General features: G+C 46.9%; 1 protein-coding gene across 3 annotated transcripts in view; it reads left to right on the forward strand.

Moving 5' to 3' along the window:
* dennd1b (DENN/MADD domain containing 1B) overlaps positions 1 to 18414 on the forward strand; it is a 92156-nt gene that overhangs the window by 30710 nt on the left and 43032 nt on the right. Inside the window, exons 4-10 of one of the 3 annotated variants that reach the window (XM_086268427.1) lie at positions 5821 to 5870; positions 6642 to 6761; positions 11365 to 11434; positions 13056 to 13136; positions 13994 to 14053; positions 16652 to 16705; positions 17190 to 17300. In XM_086268427.1, coding sequence (XP_086124553.1) covers positions 5821 to 5870; positions 6642 to 6761; positions 11365 to 11434; positions 13056 to 13136; positions 13994 to 14053; positions 16652 to 16705; positions 17190 to 17300 — 546 coding nt within the window. The remainder of the gene's footprint in view (positions 1 to 5820; positions 5871 to 6641; positions 6762 to 11364; positions 11435 to 13055; positions 13137 to 13993; positions 14054 to 16651; positions 16706 to 17189; positions 17301 to 18414) is intronic. The other 2 variants (XM_086268428.1, XM_086268429.1) reach the window with 2 other exon arrangements.

Here is an 18414-nt window from a genome sequence, read left to right on the forward strand (position 1 = left end):
GCAGTTTGGAGTTCATTGAACAAACAGGAAATTGTTCAGGAAGTTTGCTGTTTACAGTTAGATCACAGACCTGCTCTCTGACGGCAGTCGTCGGGTCGCCAGTCGCTTGGCGGCTGCAACAGTTTCAAATCCACTGCTGTCCCCTATCAAGGCTTCATACAATCACACATTTTTATTCTGCATTATTTATTTTTTCCTCTCTCTCTCAAACCAAGGCTCAGCTGTCCTTGTGCCTTTACACGTTGCAAATGAATGCATATCCATGCAAATTCTTAAAAAAGAAAGGCTGAGAATTTGAATATTTTGCTTAAAGCTGCACCCAGGTCGACCCTGCCATTCGGCATTTGAAAGCAGCGTGTCTGTTTGAATACTGAGGATCTCTCTTTGTCATGTTCGCCAGAGGGGCCGGGTGAGCGAACCAGCACCGGCAGAATGGGCAGAGATCGGCTGGGTAGCTGCACACAGACAGACTAATTGGGAAAAGGGGGGCGAAAGAGGGGACGAGGGGTTTCGGTGAGGGCGAGGAAGAGGTGGGGTATGCAGGAAGGGGGCAATCGAAGATGACGACAGGGGGGTTTAGAAGGGAGGTGAAAGAGGACGGAGGCTGGGGGGGATGGAAGGAAAAGAGGAGGTGATGGAGAGGGCGCAAGAGAGTGCGAGAGGAAGAGGTGAAGGAAGGGTGAGTTTAGATACTGTGCTTTCCAGCACTGATGTGTTAGCAGCCCTGCTGACTATTTCATTAGACTGCTGAGGGCCGGCTGGATGACCCGAGTCCCTACCTGCTGCAAAGCGCTGTGGTCTTATAGCGCGTGTTTGACACACGAGATAACCTTGCAAAAAACTGTTTTCTTGCACTTATGAAAGATTCACAGGAAGTGACCTAAAGCAGGCCCGTTCATGCATCTCGTTGAGGAAGACGACCCACTTGGGTCATTTTAAGAATCTATTACAGTTAAGAGATTGTGGATTTTGCTTTTTGAGACGTTGGTGTCACACTGTGTACGAAGGCTCCTAAAGATTCAGATTCTGCCTTTTTTTGCTTTAATTTGCCTAAAATGAGTTTTCCTGACAAATAATTCATTAGCATATTTCCGTTTTACAGGTTTTTAGAAGTAAACATGTAGCTTCATGATAGTAGTTCAGATTTACTTGATTGCAGTTTCAGTATTTTGTGGCTCCATACCTTTTAGGATGCTAATAGTGTGCGTTTACATACTCAGCGCCGACGTTGTTAGCCTGTTGGAGTAACTCACGACTGGTTTGTTGACTCGTACACATTAGCTGACCGACGCACCGAGCGTGTTTCGCACTTCTGTAGCTGTGTCGTCATAGCGACGCACAGATGTGAAGCGTTTTCGAGCACGTCTTCCCAGCTTTAATCGATGTCCATGTGGTTAAACTCTTACTGTAAAGGCCTGACTCTGGTGAGGTAATCGCTCACAGCGAACATCTTGTCTGCATTATTTTTGAGTTATTTTGTTTTTCTTTAGTAATACAGCGCAGACTTTTCAAATCAGTCTGCACTTCTAATTGCATTACCAGGAAACGATAACTTAACTTTGACCAAGAAAATAAAAAAGTAGAAGCGGACACCACGTGGTGAATTTATACAGTGAAAGACTAAAACGGTCCAGCATGCTTTGAAAACAGCTGACAGTAATGTAAAGTGTGTCTGAATTGCAGTAATGGGCTAACACGCACACACACAAAGAAAGCCCTGCGATTTAATGCTTTAGGGTCTGATTCTAATATAAGTATATCTGTGTTACATTTACAAATTTGCCTGCCACCAGTCTCCATTCCTCCTAAAGCTGCTCTCTGTCTAGAAGGCTCTAGGGCCTGCTGAGCCAGGCTGACTGAGACGGGTAGCTAGCAGCATTGATCTGGCTGCAGTAGCCAGGGGAATATAAAGCAGGGCAGGGGCTTAAAGTCCTGAGCCCCCCCCATCCTACCCCCAGGGAGGAGTCTTCGCTGCATAGGGAGAGGGCCATGAACTGCAAGCTGCTTCTCATTCCCTCCTTTCTTTCCTCGCCTCCCTGTGCTGTTGCATCCATCCTCCTCCACCTCTTCCTTCCTTCTGACATTCACTTTGTCACTCTCTCCCTCTGACTCCTTCCTTTTCTCCTCCACCCTCATTCCTTCTCTGCCTTCATCCACATTTCTCTACAACACTTGTGCTTGTCTGCCTCCGTCTGTGTGCAAGAATATGGGAAAGTGAATGTTACTCATGAAGTTCACGCTCGAAACGAAACACGTGGCCGACGCTGACTTTAGCATGTAGTCTGCATTTTTCTTTCCTCGCTGTGATCCTGAAAACCCCGCCCCCCTTTTTAGCAACCGCCCAGAAGAAGAAGGTGCACAGGTGTGTGTGTGTGTGTGTGTGTGACAGCCAGGCCCACACATTGTGATCTGTTCCACATCAAACCTCTCAGCCCCCAGTGTTTTGCTCAGCCATATATAGCTACAATTACTTCTAAAGAAATTAGGGTAGAGCTGGAATAAAAGAGAAGTTTAGGTCTGTTTTTTTTAAAGTAGAAATGTAAGAGTGTCGCCCTGCTCTCAAAGTTTGTTGCTCTTCCCTCCTGTACCGCGCTGTTCTGTGGGGCTGCAGTGCAAAGCTGCACAGTGCTGCTGCGCGCTGTTGTAGTGTTGTGGTGCAGTGATAGCGCGCTCGTCCGCTGGGGGAACCCAGAGCATTCTGTCTCACTGAGTGATACCCCTGTCTCCACTCACGATAAACAGCGCACACAGACACACACACAGACACGCACACACAGACACACACAGCAGTGTCTGCCAAGCCCAGCCTAGCAGCAGATTCTTCCCTCACACCCGCCTCCCCCTCTCGCAAAGCTGCAAATATATTAGCTGCCTCTTTTTCTTTTGTCTTGGGAAAATGGCAAGTGGGGGTGTCTACATGTGTGTGCGGTTGCGCACGTGTGTGCTTAGTGTACTAAGAAACTGTGGCAGAACATCCCCTTTGTGCCGTTGGTGTTTAGATATCCCTGTGGTATAGGGCCCAGTCATGGTGAGAGAGCTGCAGATGCCTTAGTTCCCTGTAATGCAGGTATGATGTAGGAAGAAGAAATACAGACTGACAGATGAGGCAAAGGAAGATTGCGAGCTGAAAATCACATACAAGCAGTCGATTTCTTTGGTTAAAACAGAAAGAAATATTGGAACAGCAACACTGTTGGGCTCGGCATAAAGGGTCGATTCAAACACACACACTCGCACGCACACGGTGCATTTTCCTCCTCTTATTTCTTTTGGTTCCCAGCCAGCTAGACTGTCCAAGTGAAGACTTCTGATAGTGAAATCTGCAGAATATCCTCTACAGTGGGGACACCGATTCCTCGTCTGTTTCAAACGATTTCAACAAAACAAACATAAATAAAAAATTTCACACAAAATGAGCCTTAAAAGCAAAAGATGTTCGAAAGTCCCGCCCCTAATATTTAACATGACAGTTTTCATGAAGAAAACATCCATTTACTTTGTTTGCAGATGGAGGCAGAAATCTGTGGCTATGGTTACCACAGTTACCTAAATGACAGTTTAAAGGGACACTTATCAAAAAATGTTTCTATATTTAATACTTTCTGCACGAGGGACGTGATGGTGTCATTGACAGAAGTGACCATCGGTGCTAACGAGTCAGAGTTACACCGGCGTATCGAACTGAAGCCTGAATGGACGTGCACCAATTCACTGACTGTCGGCTAAAGCGAGCAGCTACGCTCTTATTTTAATGAGCACAACAAACATTCCCAAATCTTTTTCTTCTAACCAGAAAATCTTTCGGATTTGGACTGTGTGCAAACTGCTGCCACCTCATGACAAACTGTGGTTGGAATAAAGAGCAAATCAATTATTGGAAAACAACAGATGAATGTTAAAATACATGTATGATTGAAAAAGGAGAGACGACTTCTTCTCTGACATCAGAAACCATATTTCAGGATGTGCCGCACAATCCTCGGCTGTCCACTCGGTGTAAATGCTAAAGACAGCAGCAGTGTCTCCATGCTGTCTGAGACTTAATGAATATATATATGAGAGAGAGATGGATATATATAAAGATAGAGGGAGCGAGAACATGCCTGCTGCTTTTATGTCATATCACACACGCACAGACGCATCACTTCCTCGTGGTCCTGCGTGAGATCAGAGTCGCAGCAACCCCTCAGCTGCCACTCAAACACAGATACCTGGTGTGGGCGGGGCTGCGACGGCTCAGAAATCTGGCAAGTGGAATGTTTTTATTTGCAGGAGAACGTGTGTGTCTTTGCCCGCGTGTGTGTGTCTGTTTGGCTGTGTGTGCCATATGCGGTGCGCCTGGGAGGGCTCTCTGCAACATATTGGTGTGCGTACGTTAGTGGTTAATAATAGCAGCAAGCACATACAGCGATGGCAGCTCTGATGTGTGTGACAGTTTTACAGCCGCGCACACCCAGAGACGGTAACGCACGTGTGCGTACACACGTATGTACACGTGCGCGCACACACACACACACACACACAGACCTCACTGCCACTGAGCCCTTCGTCTTTGCTGAGTTCTCGATTTTATCACAGATCCTGATGAGTAAAAACAACCACTTCCCACCCACCGTGCCTCGCCCTCAGCCCCTCCCCTCATCCTCCATATGTGGGCAAATACAAACATATAGCACAGTTAAACACACACACACACACACACACACACACACACACACACACACACACACACACACACACACACACACACACACACACAAATACACAAATGTGGAGTCTTAACCACCCTGGAAGCAGCCGCTCACATACGTCGTCCTCTCAAAACGCACGCCCGTTCAGCTCATTGTAGCTGTGGGAGTGTTTGTGCTGTGCCAGGTGGCAAGTTTAAGTTTTGATGGGGGGGGTCAGCGACTGCTCCCTGCAGAAGCACAGATACCCAACCTGTCCTGGCAAGCAAAAGAAAGGGAGCGAGGGGGAGACGGCAAGAGAGGCCAGAGCATAGCAGAGGGCCACCCAGTCCCCGGGATCAGCCTCAGAGCCTGGCAGAATCTGGCCGAAGCCGAGAGAGCGACCTGGCGCCAGGTTAGCAGGCAGAGCGGGGACGCTCGGCGGCTCTGTGGCCGGTCTGGAGTGGCTCACCCATATGGTGCGCCGCTCTGTTCCTGCTCTCTGTCTAAATCCATATGCCGCTGGTGGAAAGGTGCCCCCGCCCCACCCACCCCCTCCACACTCCCCTAAGTCACAAGGGAGGTGTTTGGAGGTAAAGCCCTGAAGGCTTGTAACCCCCTTCCTACTTCTTAACCCCACAGAGCTGCTTAGCCTATTGTCACTACAATCTGCTACCATAGCCTTCGTGTCCCCCCCCCACTCCCCCTCCACCACCACCACCCTCTCTTTCTCCTCTCTTCTTTCTTTCCTTTCTCGTCCTTTTATCTCCCGTTGGCACCTGATAATCGATGAACTTATTAACTGCTAATTATTCAAGCTGTGGATGGAGGATCCCTCGCCGTCCCTCTAAAAGACAGCGAGAGGGAAAAAGGGGGAACTCCTCTCTGTTCTGCCAAATGAAGTGCTTTATATTGCCCATTCGTTTGGATTAAGTGCATTCAGGCTGCAGTGTTTGGGATGTGGAGATTTTGTCAGATTGCTATCAGTAACATTCAACATTAATCCCCATTTTGTTCAGCCAGTTGATAGCACTCGTTTAGCGGAAGCCCCGGAGACTTTCATATGGAAACACGATTTTAATGGGTTTCATCAGTGACGACTGTGTGTGTGCGCGTCTAAAGATGTGCCTTCTACTCTGTTCTGTTTTTGCAGGAGGTCCTTCAGACGATACCAAAGTTCTGCTTTCCCTTTGACGTGGAAAGGTACGATTCCTCGTTTTATTTGAGCAGCGCAGCTCACTTTCACCTGAAGCACACGTCCTCTGCACATACCACGAGGAGCTATAAGCTACTACTTGATGACGTCCACGCCAGTTCACCGGCTTAAAAACTAAAAAGCAAGAAAAACAAACCAAGAAATGAATGCTGCGATCGTCATATTAATGATGAAGCCACAGGTTTTATTAGTGATGCTGCTGATGAGGTCATCAGCGACAGGCCCACACGATGCAGTTGTGGTTAGTGAGATTTCCTGTGAGTGCAAATGTGGCCAAAGTTGAGAATATAAGGGAGCGTGTTTCTGTACGGACTGTAGGTCCAATCAGATCAGCAGCCTGAGAGCAGCACAGCTCTTATTTTTAGTAAGTGACACGGTAAAAACTCCCATTTTTAAAGACAGAAAGGAGAGAGAGGGAGGGAGGGCTCCTTGGTATTTTTACTGAAGCTGAGCTGCTGCCATCTAGTGTTGAAGGCGTGTACTGAGCTTTACTGGAATTTACCTCGGGGTTGGAAAAGCTTTTCACTGTTTTTTTCTTTTGTACCAGTCATACTCGAAATATGTGACATCAGATTTGGAGCTTGACTGGAGATTTAGCTCGTGGGGAGTTTTCCTTTTCGAATGAGGCCTTCTTTCTGGGCCAGTTACATCTAATTGTGTTTTGTTGTGCTGCTTCTTAAATGTGTGTGTTTTCGTTTTAAACACTTGTGAGGTTTTTGTGAGCGTGCACAGCACGTGTCCCTCGTTTTGTCGCCCAGGGTCTCCCAGAGTCAGGTGGGGCAGAATTTCACCTTTGTGCTGACGGACATCGACAGCAAGCAGAGGTTTGGTTTCTGCCGACTCACCCAAGGCTGCCGGGTCTGCATATGTCTGCTCAGGTAACACACGCTCTGTGAAGTGTCTGTAGTCTTATTCCTCCCAAAATGTTGTCTACATTTGTATTTCACTAAGATGAATCCTGAACCTTTAAAGCATCTTTACAGGTTTTTTAATTTTTATTAAAGGAACATCGAACACAATTTCCATAAATAAGCAGCGAGGTTATTAAAAACTGCTCTTCACAAATACATCAAAATAAAGAGAATATGTGTGAGTTGCCGTCTTTATTTACTCGTTCAGATAACCCGGACTTGCTCTGCCCTCTTTAAATAAAAATCATAAATTCTATGGATCGCTGCAGAACTGTTTTTATTTTTTATCTATCAAGTTTGATGGAGAGGAAAAAAAATTAGCCGATCTTTGAAGTGAACACAGATTTTTTTGAGGCAGCATTTTCATTCATTCTCACACTTCACACTGAGCTGCTCTATGCCAGAATAACAAATTTTATAGTCTCATCTGCCCACACAAATATGTTACTGATGTGCCTATAATTATCCAAAAGTTTAGCACTTTTTGATATTTTCATAGGTGGATTTCTCCTATCACAGCGCACATAAATGAGGACAGCAAACCCACGAAAAGAAAAAAAAAAGGCATTTTCTTTGCATAATTGCGCTCCGGCAAAGACTATTATCATTTAATTCCCATGTAATTGCATGTTGACACAGTGTTTTTACAGATGTAATTAACTTTGCCATGACGGAGAAGAAGCCACTGCAGTGACGATCTCAGTGGAGTGGACTGAGGATAGAGCTGAGGAGGGAAAAGTACAAGAACGATATTTTTAATGAATTCATGAAGAAGTCGAACAAATAACAAACCGCACGACGAGGACAAAGGCTTTTTCTGTTATTGTAAAGCTGCTCTCGCCTGTGTGTGTGTGTGTGTGTGTGTGTGTGTGTGTGTGTGTGTGTGTGTGTGTGTGTGTGTGTGTGTGTGTGTGTGTGTGTGTGTGGCTGTTGATGGACAGTCGCGGGTTTGTCGCTGCCCTGATGAGCTGCTGTGAAGAACAGTGTCCCTCTTCCCCACACCACCCACCCTTCCTGGCCATCTTCCATGGCCTTTGTTTTTCTTTCTCCCTCCCTCTCTGTCTCTCTTGCTCTCTCTCCCTCTCCCCCTTGCCGTCTCTCCCTCTCTTTTCTCCTCGTTATTCGGCTACTGCCACAGTGCGACAGCAAAGACGCTTGGCCCATAATTATGCATGAAGCTTCGCTGCCAATTAGCAGAGGCTCCCCTGTCCCTCTCGCTGAGTTAGACATGCTAATTCATTTGACATATGATGTATAAAATTCATTATGCATTCTGAGTAGTTTGCATGGCTCGCTTCATTTATAATAATATAATGTATAGGAAGTTGTTGTTTTTTTGTTTTGTTTTGTTCATTTAAAATTGTTAATGCGCAGCTCGGTTATGTTTTTAGTTTTTTACTTTTATTCCATCTTAAATATCCTTGCTCGTCCAGGACACGACGAGCGAGGATATTTAAAAGGATTAAAGTGTGTGCAAGAAATTTGGAAATAAAGTTCCCGTCTTCAAGGTCCTCGGTCGCGACTTTATCTTTGTTTATGATTCGTAAAGATGTTAGTAATAGCAGATGGGATTCAAGAAAAAAATAAAATTAAGATAATAAAAGTAGTTTTTTCTTCAAATGTGAAACAAGTCGACGGCGGCCCGGGCCGACATGTTCATATTTGTTCTTCTAGGTCCCAAATATAAAATAGGACTCATTAAAACAGTTTGTGATTGCGCGAGTGCTGCACAGTAAAATTGTCACCTCTGCTTACGGGAGGAAGTGTCTTAATGAGCAGGACAGTTTTATGTGGACGGCTCTTTGTAGTGTCGTCGCTGAAGTCGTGACCAAAAAGACCAGGCTTCCTCCAGGCAGGGCTCACACACACACACACACACACACACACACACACACACACACACACACACACAGTGTACTTTTAATTCTGCCGTTTTCACCCCAGCAGGGTGACCAAAGCCTGCTTTTCGTGTAATTAAAGAGTAAAATAAAGTTTATATCACAGCTGAGGCTCCTGAATCGATTCGACTTGCTTTTGGTTTAGCGTTCGCTCGTCCCCGTACTTAACCCTCGACCCCAGAAAGGAGTCGTGTAAGGCAGTCTTCCAGTGAGCCGTCTACAAAGTGTGAGAGGACTTACGATTACAGGTGCCTGTGCGTTAAATAAGATTTAAGAGCCATCTACAGGAACAGGAATAACTGTCACGCTAAACACCCAACAGGTACTTTATGGGAGGAAAAGAGGCCGCGCGACACCGATGAGCCCCGACATTCAAACCGCCGGGCTAAAACTGCTCTGACCTGTCAGAGGTGCATGGCAGCAGGAGAGGGTCCTTGTGATTGGGTCTTAGGCTTTTTAAGGTAGTTTGTGCTTCGAGGGGACGGCTGCTGCTGCTGGGGAGTTGTGTTGCAACCTGTGGTCTCCTTGGTGGGCAACAAAGTTGCTTTTAACTGTTTAATAAGTACCTCTCTTACAGCAGTAATTTGGCTAATTTGTTTCTTTTTCAGTCTTGGGTTGTATTTTTGCGTCTGCGCGTCCACAACGCTCCGATTACAAAGCTCCAAAGGCGCGTGTTGTCTTCTGTTAGATGGTCCGAGTCTGGGATGAAGAGCGCTGTGAAGGCTGTGAGTGGGTCGCAGATTAACCGGTTCATTCTCTGAGTGCATGGCACTTTGGGAAGACGTGTTTAAAATGGCAGGAGAGATTGCGGGGGCCCCCACGCACCGAGCACTCCAATGATAGATGCCTCTCCGTCTCTATCGGAGGATTTGTGAAGCACAAACAGATCTGAGCAATGAACTGTGACGAGTAGGAGTATCTCTCTGAGCTTTCCAGACTTTCACTTTGCCCATACAGGAAGCAGAGGGGGGGGGAGAGCAAAACAGTGTCTCATTGAAGTTTTATTCATTTGATTGCGTTGGAATAAAGGGGGAAAAATCATCCTGTTGCCGGAATATTGATAATTTGCGGTTGGCTGTCGTCACGGTGATAATGCACTTTTCTGTAAAACTGAAGATTTACGGCACCAGCAGCATAACGAGTGTGAGTCGTTTACGTCTGTGGTGAAAAATGAAGGATTGATGTCCAGAAGCCTGGTTTTTAAACACGAGGCTCAGATAAGCCCGGCCTTTGTTCTCTCTCGGTCTTTATATCAGACTGAAGTTGTGTAAACTGACCCTCGTGCACATATTTGCCTTTTGACGTGGCAGAAATAGGTCTTCAGGTTGATATCCGGTCACCAAATTAACATCCGCGTGTTTGATTGGGCCTCTACAGCAAGTGTGACCCGATTGCGCTAAATCTTTGTGCAGATGTCACAAAATCGTCGCGTTAAGAGACTGATTGTTTCAGACTAATGGTCACTCAGCCTCTCTGATTGGTGCGCTTCGCTGCACCTCTCCTCGTCATTGGCCCCTCGCGGATTTATGCGATCTGAAAATTTGCATCAAGTCCACTTTATTGTTTTCTAGTTGTCTGTTAATTCCAGTCTGCGGAGCAGCCAGTGACCCATGCCCTGCAAACTCCTCTTCCTCCAGCCGACCGTCTGAGACGCAAAACTTTGCCTTTAGGAGTACGAGGCCAATCCAAGGCTTTTAATACGTCTCGATTTGCTAATGAAATAAAAAACAGCCCACGTTTGATTGACCGGCTCGTTTGGTCACTAATTCTTTTTCCCAGCCCTGCAATGCAGGAGAGTTAATGAAGCATTAATGGGAGTCTGTTTATTTAATGGCAGTGCTGGTCCTTACTCAGAGTCATTATACATGCAGTGTTTAAAACTGCATGTTAAGAGCCTGAATGAAATAAAAATGCAATAAGTTGATAGGACACCATGTTTTTAGTATTTGATTGCATAACATTAAACGCGCTGAGGCCTCGCAGCTTTGGTGCCAAAAGGAAAATGTTGGCCATCGTCCACCCAGAAACGAGTCGACTTGGCCAAGAAAATGTCAACTTTGTAAAGAAAGCCATGCTGCAGATGCTTTTAGCTTATGGTGGGTGTACTTGGTGATTAGCTCGAACACAAACACTGCAGTATAAATTATTTTTGAGCTTGTTAATGAATTTATTTATTTTACATTCATTACATAAGGAAAAGCTTTTTTTTCTTCTTCTAAATATGCAAAAGGCATAAGAAGAAGCGGGGGGGAGGGGGGGGGGCATTTTTGTTAAGCCTGTGCATCTGGGAGCAGCATGCTCGTAAACCATAGCATCCCTCCACATCACATGTGGTGCTTTTTCTTTCTTCCTAAAGAATCCATTGTTTTTGTTTCCTCATTTAAGGAGCAGACATGGTGGGAATTCTTGGAGTGCCGAGGGCCCGAAGCACGAAAGAACGCCATAATAAGGACGAGATAGCGTTTAATTCCTCCTCAGTGTAACGACTCTGACAGAGTCCATGCCCTGTATGCAGCGTGCTCTTCAGGTCACGCCGTTCGTGCAACGCACACGTCTGCCGGGGAGCGACGTGCGCGTCCTGCTTTGATTCGTCACCTCCCGGTTTGATGACTGAATGAATGAAAGCTTTTCCCCGTGCTGCACATTAACACGTTCCTCTCTGACTCTTGCAGTTACCTACCCTGGTTTGAAATCTACTACAAGCTTCTAAATACCCTGGCAGACTACTTATCGAAACAACAGGTAATCTGGTCTTTTTCTGTGTCTCGACTATTTACACTTGTGCTCTAATGGAAAACAAAATGAGGAAAGGTGTAGTGGGATTTGCCTGAGAGACACGCAAACACGGCGCCGCGGCGAGATGTTTTCCTGCATTGTGTTCTCGCGCGTCGTCTTTGGCGAGCAGCCGTCTCGGGCTCGACTCGCTTCCTGTTGTTAGCAGCAACAGTGTTGACATTTCACAGACCAAACGCTGATCTGACACTGGAAGTTTTTCCTGATGATTTACTGGAATACAAATCGTTAAGAACAAGAAAATTCCCTCACACACACATACTCTCACACACACACACACACACACACACACACATACTCTCACACACACACACACACACACACACACACACACACACATACTCTCACACACACACACACACACACACACACACACACACACACACACACACACACACACACACACACACAGTCTTTTCCCCTGACTTTTCGCTGCATTGTACTAGCAGAGGGAGGGGAAATGTAAAATATGCAACAAACTGGGGAGACGCGCAGCGCCTGGTGCAGCGGGTGTAGGTGATGTTTCACTGTTTAGACTGAAGGGAGGGGAGGGAGCTTTGGGATCACTTTCAATTGTCATGTAGTCACTGCTTCTTCCAAGATCCTCTGAGAACAGCGATCAGGACAAAGTGTCTGTCTAAAGTAGACAATGGCAGACACACAAACTCCTGCAGTTCATCAGAATAATCTAATATGAAGAGAGGAGGGGGTGGGGCAAAAGCAGATCAGGACAGTTTGTGCGAGGAAGACGGAGACAGAAGGATAGCTGGAAATCCTGGGTGACTGAAGTGTTAGTGTGCATGATTTGGTTTCTATTTACCCCGCTGTCCGTTCCAGGCGAGAGGGAGATGTTGACAGACGAGGGAAGACAGAAGAGCGATGAGGGTTTAAGGCGAGGGGTAAATGAACTGTTTCCCCAGGCCGTGTTGCTGACCATGCGTGTGAGCATTGAGGCTCTCATGACAGGAGGCTGTTCGATTGCACCCCTCCCTCCTTAACCCTCCTTCCCTTTACTGTATATTGCCGTCTATTGCTTCTATTTCTTTTCCACTTCATGCACGCACACACACACACACAAACGCTCGCGCGTTCATTTCCTGGCGCGAGCAGCGGCTCGTACACAAAACCAAAACAAAGTTCTCAGAGAGGAAGTTGAAGCAAACAGTCGTCCCTCCTTTTTGTTTCTCCAGCAGGAGGCCGAGAGTGTGAACGGTGATCCTGTCAAAGAGCCGTAAGTGCTGGAAGGATCGTCTCAGGCCTGATCTGTGGTCAGACCGAGTTCTCTGCCGGCTTCCTGCGGCCTCTGTCTTTGCAGCGAGGGGTGGGGGCTTAATTACTGACAGCCCGCTCTCGGGCTGTAAATCAACGCCGACGGATAATAAGCGTCTGCGGCTCGTCTTTTAACCTCGCCGTTTCTCGTTAAACATATGTCGGCCGGATGTTGCGGAGCCCTACGGCCCTGTGGTCTGCAGCAGCGCCGTGTTTGAGATTGACACGTAACTTGTGACATCATCAAGTCGAGTGAATAAAATTCACGCGTCTCTTTTCCTTGTTTGTTTGTCTCCTCTAGAAAAACGACTTGAACGACGTGCTGAACTCCCTCTATGACCTGCCTGTGCCAAAGCCCTTCACGCCCGTCAACCTGAGTGTGGTAGGTATCTTGTGTTCCCCGTTATCAGAGGCGGAGACAGAAAGAGGGGACAGGTGGTGACTGTGGCAGCGTGCAACTTTAAAAAAGAATTAAAGTCGTCACAAAGAAGAAACGAGCACATGAGGGTGGAGGAAAGCGGAGGTTGAGATAAATGAGAGAGCAGAGCAGTAGATGCTGTAGGTGGGAACAGCGACTGACACCCCGTTTGGAAACCCGTTGTTTCGGCGTGCGATGAGCCTGAGCCGGACATGTTTAAAGTGGAAGCCTCCTTTCACAGCTCGCCGTGTCTCCGCTTATCCAAAAAGTGGAACGGCCTAACGAGCTCGGTCGCTGAAAGCCGGCCTGTGACACAGCTCGGCCTCTGTCACGTCCCTGTTCAAGACGAGCGTGATGGTTTCTCTCCAGTATCTGTTTGAGTTTTAGGGCCTCTGTACTGTAACAGCATCAAAGGGTTTCGTGGGAGCCTCTGCCCTCGGGGACCACCTCTCTTTAGTTTTTTTGTTTTTTCGGACCAATTAGACAAACAGCTGTAGAAGAACACTCGTCTAATTAAACATATGAATTTCCAGCCTAACAAGACTAATACGAGGCGATCAATAAATCTCTGTGAAGGCTAACGAGTCCATTTCTTCCCGTCTGAGTGTTGATTGGAAAAGAAGCCCCAGAGAACAGAGGTGATAGCTTCATCTCTCCTTCGCTCTTTTTCTGGAGAAGCCACTAGTTTGATATTTAATTGATGAAGCAGAATTATTCCCTTAAAGTGTGTTTTTGTTTTATCATGGCAGCCAAGAAGAAGAATCATTGTCCCCTTTCATCTGTGAACCCTCTCTCTCTCTCTCTCCCTCTCATTGTGCAAGAATGAGCAGTTGTATATTGCCACTGGGCAAGTACTGAGAGATCGGCGAAGCAAGGAGCCGGTGAGTGGAGGGGAATGAGCGAACGGCAGAGGAGGGAGGAGGCGAAATATGAAACTGCTGCTATACTAATCGCATGGGAGCCGCGGATTTCCAATTTGGCCAAATAAGCTGCGCTATCTTTTTAAATATAACAAAAACAAACTATCCTGGGCCTTGGTGTATGTTTCTTCTCCTCTGGAAAACAATCAAACTTTGTAAATGATTAATGCCCTTCCACACTGCTAGATTCTCTCTCTGAATATCAAAAGTCTTTTTTCCCTTCTCTTTATGTTTAAAGCAATTGTACTCAAAAAATCTCCTTGATGCCTTTCCAGTTAACCCACTTTCAATGTTTTTATATAAACAAGTCTTCGAAAGAACAAGGGGGTGGTGGGGGGGGGGGGGGGGGGTGATAAGCAAGCAAACAGCCAATGAAAGGCAGGGTTGAGTTGAGGAGCACAGCTTGTGATTATCACAGCATCGCGAATTTGTAACTTTGTTTAGTTACACAGAGCACAAGGAGAGGGAGGCGGAGAGTTACCGTGGTTACGGGTGGCGGTCCTTAGCACCAAGTCCTTGATTTTACACTTTATTTATTTATTATCTTTTATCATAGATGATAGATGGGTAATGGTAGAGGTTTCCAACGACAAGCTGAATTAACTCAACTTTAAAGCTGATGACCAAGTACTAATGCCGTCAACCAATCACGTGTGACTATTTGTGTGCAGTTTTATTTGTTCGCAGCTCTGCATCGGAGCTGCAGCGTAACCACAAACTAACCATCAGAGTTTCTCTACATGAACACGGCGACGCTGCGCCTGACGTTGATTTAACTGTAGCTCTAATCAGCACGTGGAAACCGGAGACGCTCCTTCGCTTTAGTGTTTTCTGTCAGGCATCACCGAGGGCAGGAAAATCACGTGGCTTTGTTTCTTACTTGGCAACAAGCAAAAACCTTGTTTTGGGATGTTAAGGCTGAGCGAGCGTCTGGTTAGTGTTTGCAGTGCGTGAGCTCTCCTGTCTCGGCGAGCAACCCCGCATCTCGTTAAGCGATCAGAACGAATTTGTTTTTATTTTTCAGCTGCAGAAAGTCGCCGTGCAAAATACGCATACAAATACGGCTTTAGCAATAATACAAAGCTTCGGGGGAGAGACCTTGATGTCTGCTCCAGTTTCTGTTTATTTGCTGCGTCTTTATCTCTTCTGAGCTTTGTTCAACCAGCACGGTGACCGTCCGCCGGGAGCAAACTGATGGTTTACTCGTGAAAATTGGTTTTTCACATTTTTTTGACCTTAAATCACATTTATTTAAGGAGTGAAAGGGCTGTTTGTTTTACACTAAACTGAATAGTTCTTTGTCGCCAGGCAGAGAATTCAAACAACATGAAATTATGATGATGTGCAAATAAAATCTACTGTGTCTCTTTGTAGAAAGACTTTAACGTATCCGTAGAAATGCAGAGTTTAGTCTTCAGCATCAAAGCGATCATAAGATGAGCTGGCGGGTCGTCGTTCTTTGGAAACGCTGAATCGGATTCGTCAATAATGTCGTTCAAAGTGGCAAAGATGAAATCGGATGATCGAGCTCAGAACACAAACTGGATCCTTTTACCATTAAAACAGAGGTGGGGGGAACTCCAGGCCTCGAGGGCCGGTGTCCTGCAGGTTTAGATCTCACCCTGGGTCAGCACACCTGAATCACATGATGAGTTCATTCTCAGGCCTCTGGAGACCTTCAGGACATGTTGAGGTCATTTAGTCGTTTAAATCAGCTGTGATGGATCAAGCACATCTAAAACCTGCAGGACAGCGGCCCTCGAGGCCTGCAGTTGGACACCTGTGCATTAAGTTTCCATGCTTTTTTCCTGCCTGACTGTGGTGGACTTTTAATGGGTGGTGCTGGTGGTGGTGCGGGTGGGTGTCCGAGTTGCCGATTTCATTGTTGTGTTACTCCCAATGTAAATGACTGTTTAATGATGTAAAGAGTTGAAAGTTTTGATCCGTTCTAACCTGATTTGTCTCAGTGTGCGTTTCAGAGACTCTAACCTGTGAACGAAGAGCTGCAACAGATGGTTGAGTCGAAGGCCTCAGAGAAGCGCAGCTGTACTTCCAGGAGAGTGTGTGTGTGAGACGCACAACAGTGTGTTTCACCTGGTGGTTTGTCTACCTCCAAACAGCACCTCTCTCAGGCCTCTTTGATCTGAACACTGAACCTGCCCTGCTCTCCCAAAGTGAGACAGGCAGCCCTGTGATCCTCTAAACAACCCGTGCGCGAGAGTGCGCGTCTGCGCCGAGTCGTGCACGCGCGCTCTCCGCGAGCCTTTTTAACGCTTAAATAAAGACTCCGTTTTCCACCGGAGACATCACCCCAGTCGGTGTCTACGGGGAGCTGAGCTGCTATTGAGTTTCTCTGTTCTGTAGGCCTGATAAAAGCATTGCCACAGTTCAGACACCAGCTCAGCAATTCATATAGACAGAGCTGAAGATGAGCCATAAATCATAGAACAAAGTGAACGGCCTTTTTCTCTCCCTCTTCCCCTCGTTCTCTCCTGCGTGAGCGCCGTGCCTCGCTCGTGACCTTCCCTCTTCTTTCTCCTCATGTTTGTGTTTTCGCAGCACTCCTACTTCATCGCCCCGGATATCAATGGACTGCCAACTATCCCTGAGAGTGTAAGTATGCGTGGAAAAGAAAAGGAAGAAGAGATAAAGAGAAATCCCTGTATTCTGGGAACATCTTTGCCTCTAATCGTTTTTAATCAGATACACATGTCACTCTTTGAAATGATTGCATCACGCTCTTGTATCAGCTTTAGCTCCTGCGGTGCTTCTGCTTCTAATGTCAAGGTTCACAGACTGGCATGGCTGTCGGTAGATTCAAACTGAGCTCGCGTCCTTTGTTGATTTCTGCATTCAAATCTCAGCTCGAAGCGTTAAGGCGGGGACTTACAGCTACGTGCCATCACGTTGGCTCTGTGTAAGGGATGCAGTTAGCACAAGTTTGCCAAGTTTCCCAAACAGTGTGTGCAATCGTACAAGTCCAACTGCTGCGTTTCCTCTGGCTTCAGTCTGCAGCGTTGGCGCTTTACTGCAAACGAGTTGTGCCAGGACAGTTTGTTACCAACCTGAATGTCCTCCTGTTCTTGTCCATCTCCAGAGAAACCTGACCGAGTACTTTGTGGCCGTGGACATCAACAACATGCTCCAGCTCTACGCCAGCATGCTGCACGAACGCCGCATCATCATTACCTCAAGCAAGCTTAGCACTGTGAGTCCCACCCGTCAGACGCTCGACAAACACTCGGTCTTTGTGCTTTTCTGTTTTTAATTCGAGCTGAGGTGGAGCTTTCAGCCGGCGTGTGCGCACGTGTGGGGCTGTCGATGCCTTGGTGTGGAGCTCTAACACCCTCGTTATAAAGTATGTGGCTGAAGCATAGATTGAACATGAGTCCCTTCATCAATATTCCAGCAGGACATCAAACCCTAACAAGTATGCTGAGAATATTTATCTGACACTTTGCTGCTTATGTGGGGAGATCTGTCGACCCCTCCGCCCCCGCCCGGTCTGACGGGCAGCCCACGATAAAGCTGGATTATTTGCGTCCTATAATGGGGAACGCATTGATGTCCACAGAGGCGGGCTGGATTCTCTCACAAAACTTAAACTCGCTGCCTGTTTGCACGAGGGAGGAAATCTCTCATTCCAGCCTCTCTCCGTTATCCTCGCTGCTGATGAGGCCAAACGTTTATGAGGCGGGAGAGGGAAGTGATGTCATCCTAGTCCTATCTGCATCCGCGGCGTTGCTGGTCCTGCCACCTTTGCAGAACACTTAGCAGCCGCAGGGGCCCACGCCTGGCGTTTTGGGCGCTGGAGGGAACAGTTCCCAAGGTCTCCCACAGGAGCTATAATCAGGAAGACCTGTGAAAATGACTCAGCCCCTTAGAGGATTTCACCTGTCTCCCCTCAGCTCCTCAGACCAGCAGCACCTGTGCTGGAGATCCAAGCAGCACACGGTGCAGTGACAGGAGCGGTGCATGATGTAAATGATCAGACTCAAGGGTGAGACTGTTTTTATTTCAGCAGGAATACTTGGGGGAGGGGAGGGGTTTATTTTTTCCCTGTCTGTGATTTACAGTCCTCTGCTGCCCGAAGACAAATCTCAGCTTGTTTTTCTAACAAATATATGCCGACAGGATATTTTAAGAGCCTCCACGTCAGACCTTTACCTCCGTGAGCCTTTTATCCTCTGCAATTCTTCATCCACTCATCTATCCATCCATCTTCCTCGGGGAGAGGTGTTTTGGTTTGGTAGCGTTATATGTCAGGAACTGCAGCACAAAAGTATTTTCACATCTCCGCTGGGATTACGAGCAGGCCCGGT

This window comes from Aulonocara sp. 'chitande type north' Nkhata Bay, linkage group LG17, assembly GCF_057382095.1.
Source record: "Aulonocara sp. 'chitande type north' Nkhata Bay isolate Kocher_YH1m ecotype deep benthic linkage group LG17, A_spYH_male_GT1.1, whole genome shotgun sequence".
In the NCBI taxonomy this organism is placed as follows: domain Eukaryota; kingdom Metazoa; phylum Chordata; class Actinopteri; order Cichliformes; family Cichlidae; genus Aulonocara; species Aulonocara sp. 'chitande type north' Nkhata Bay.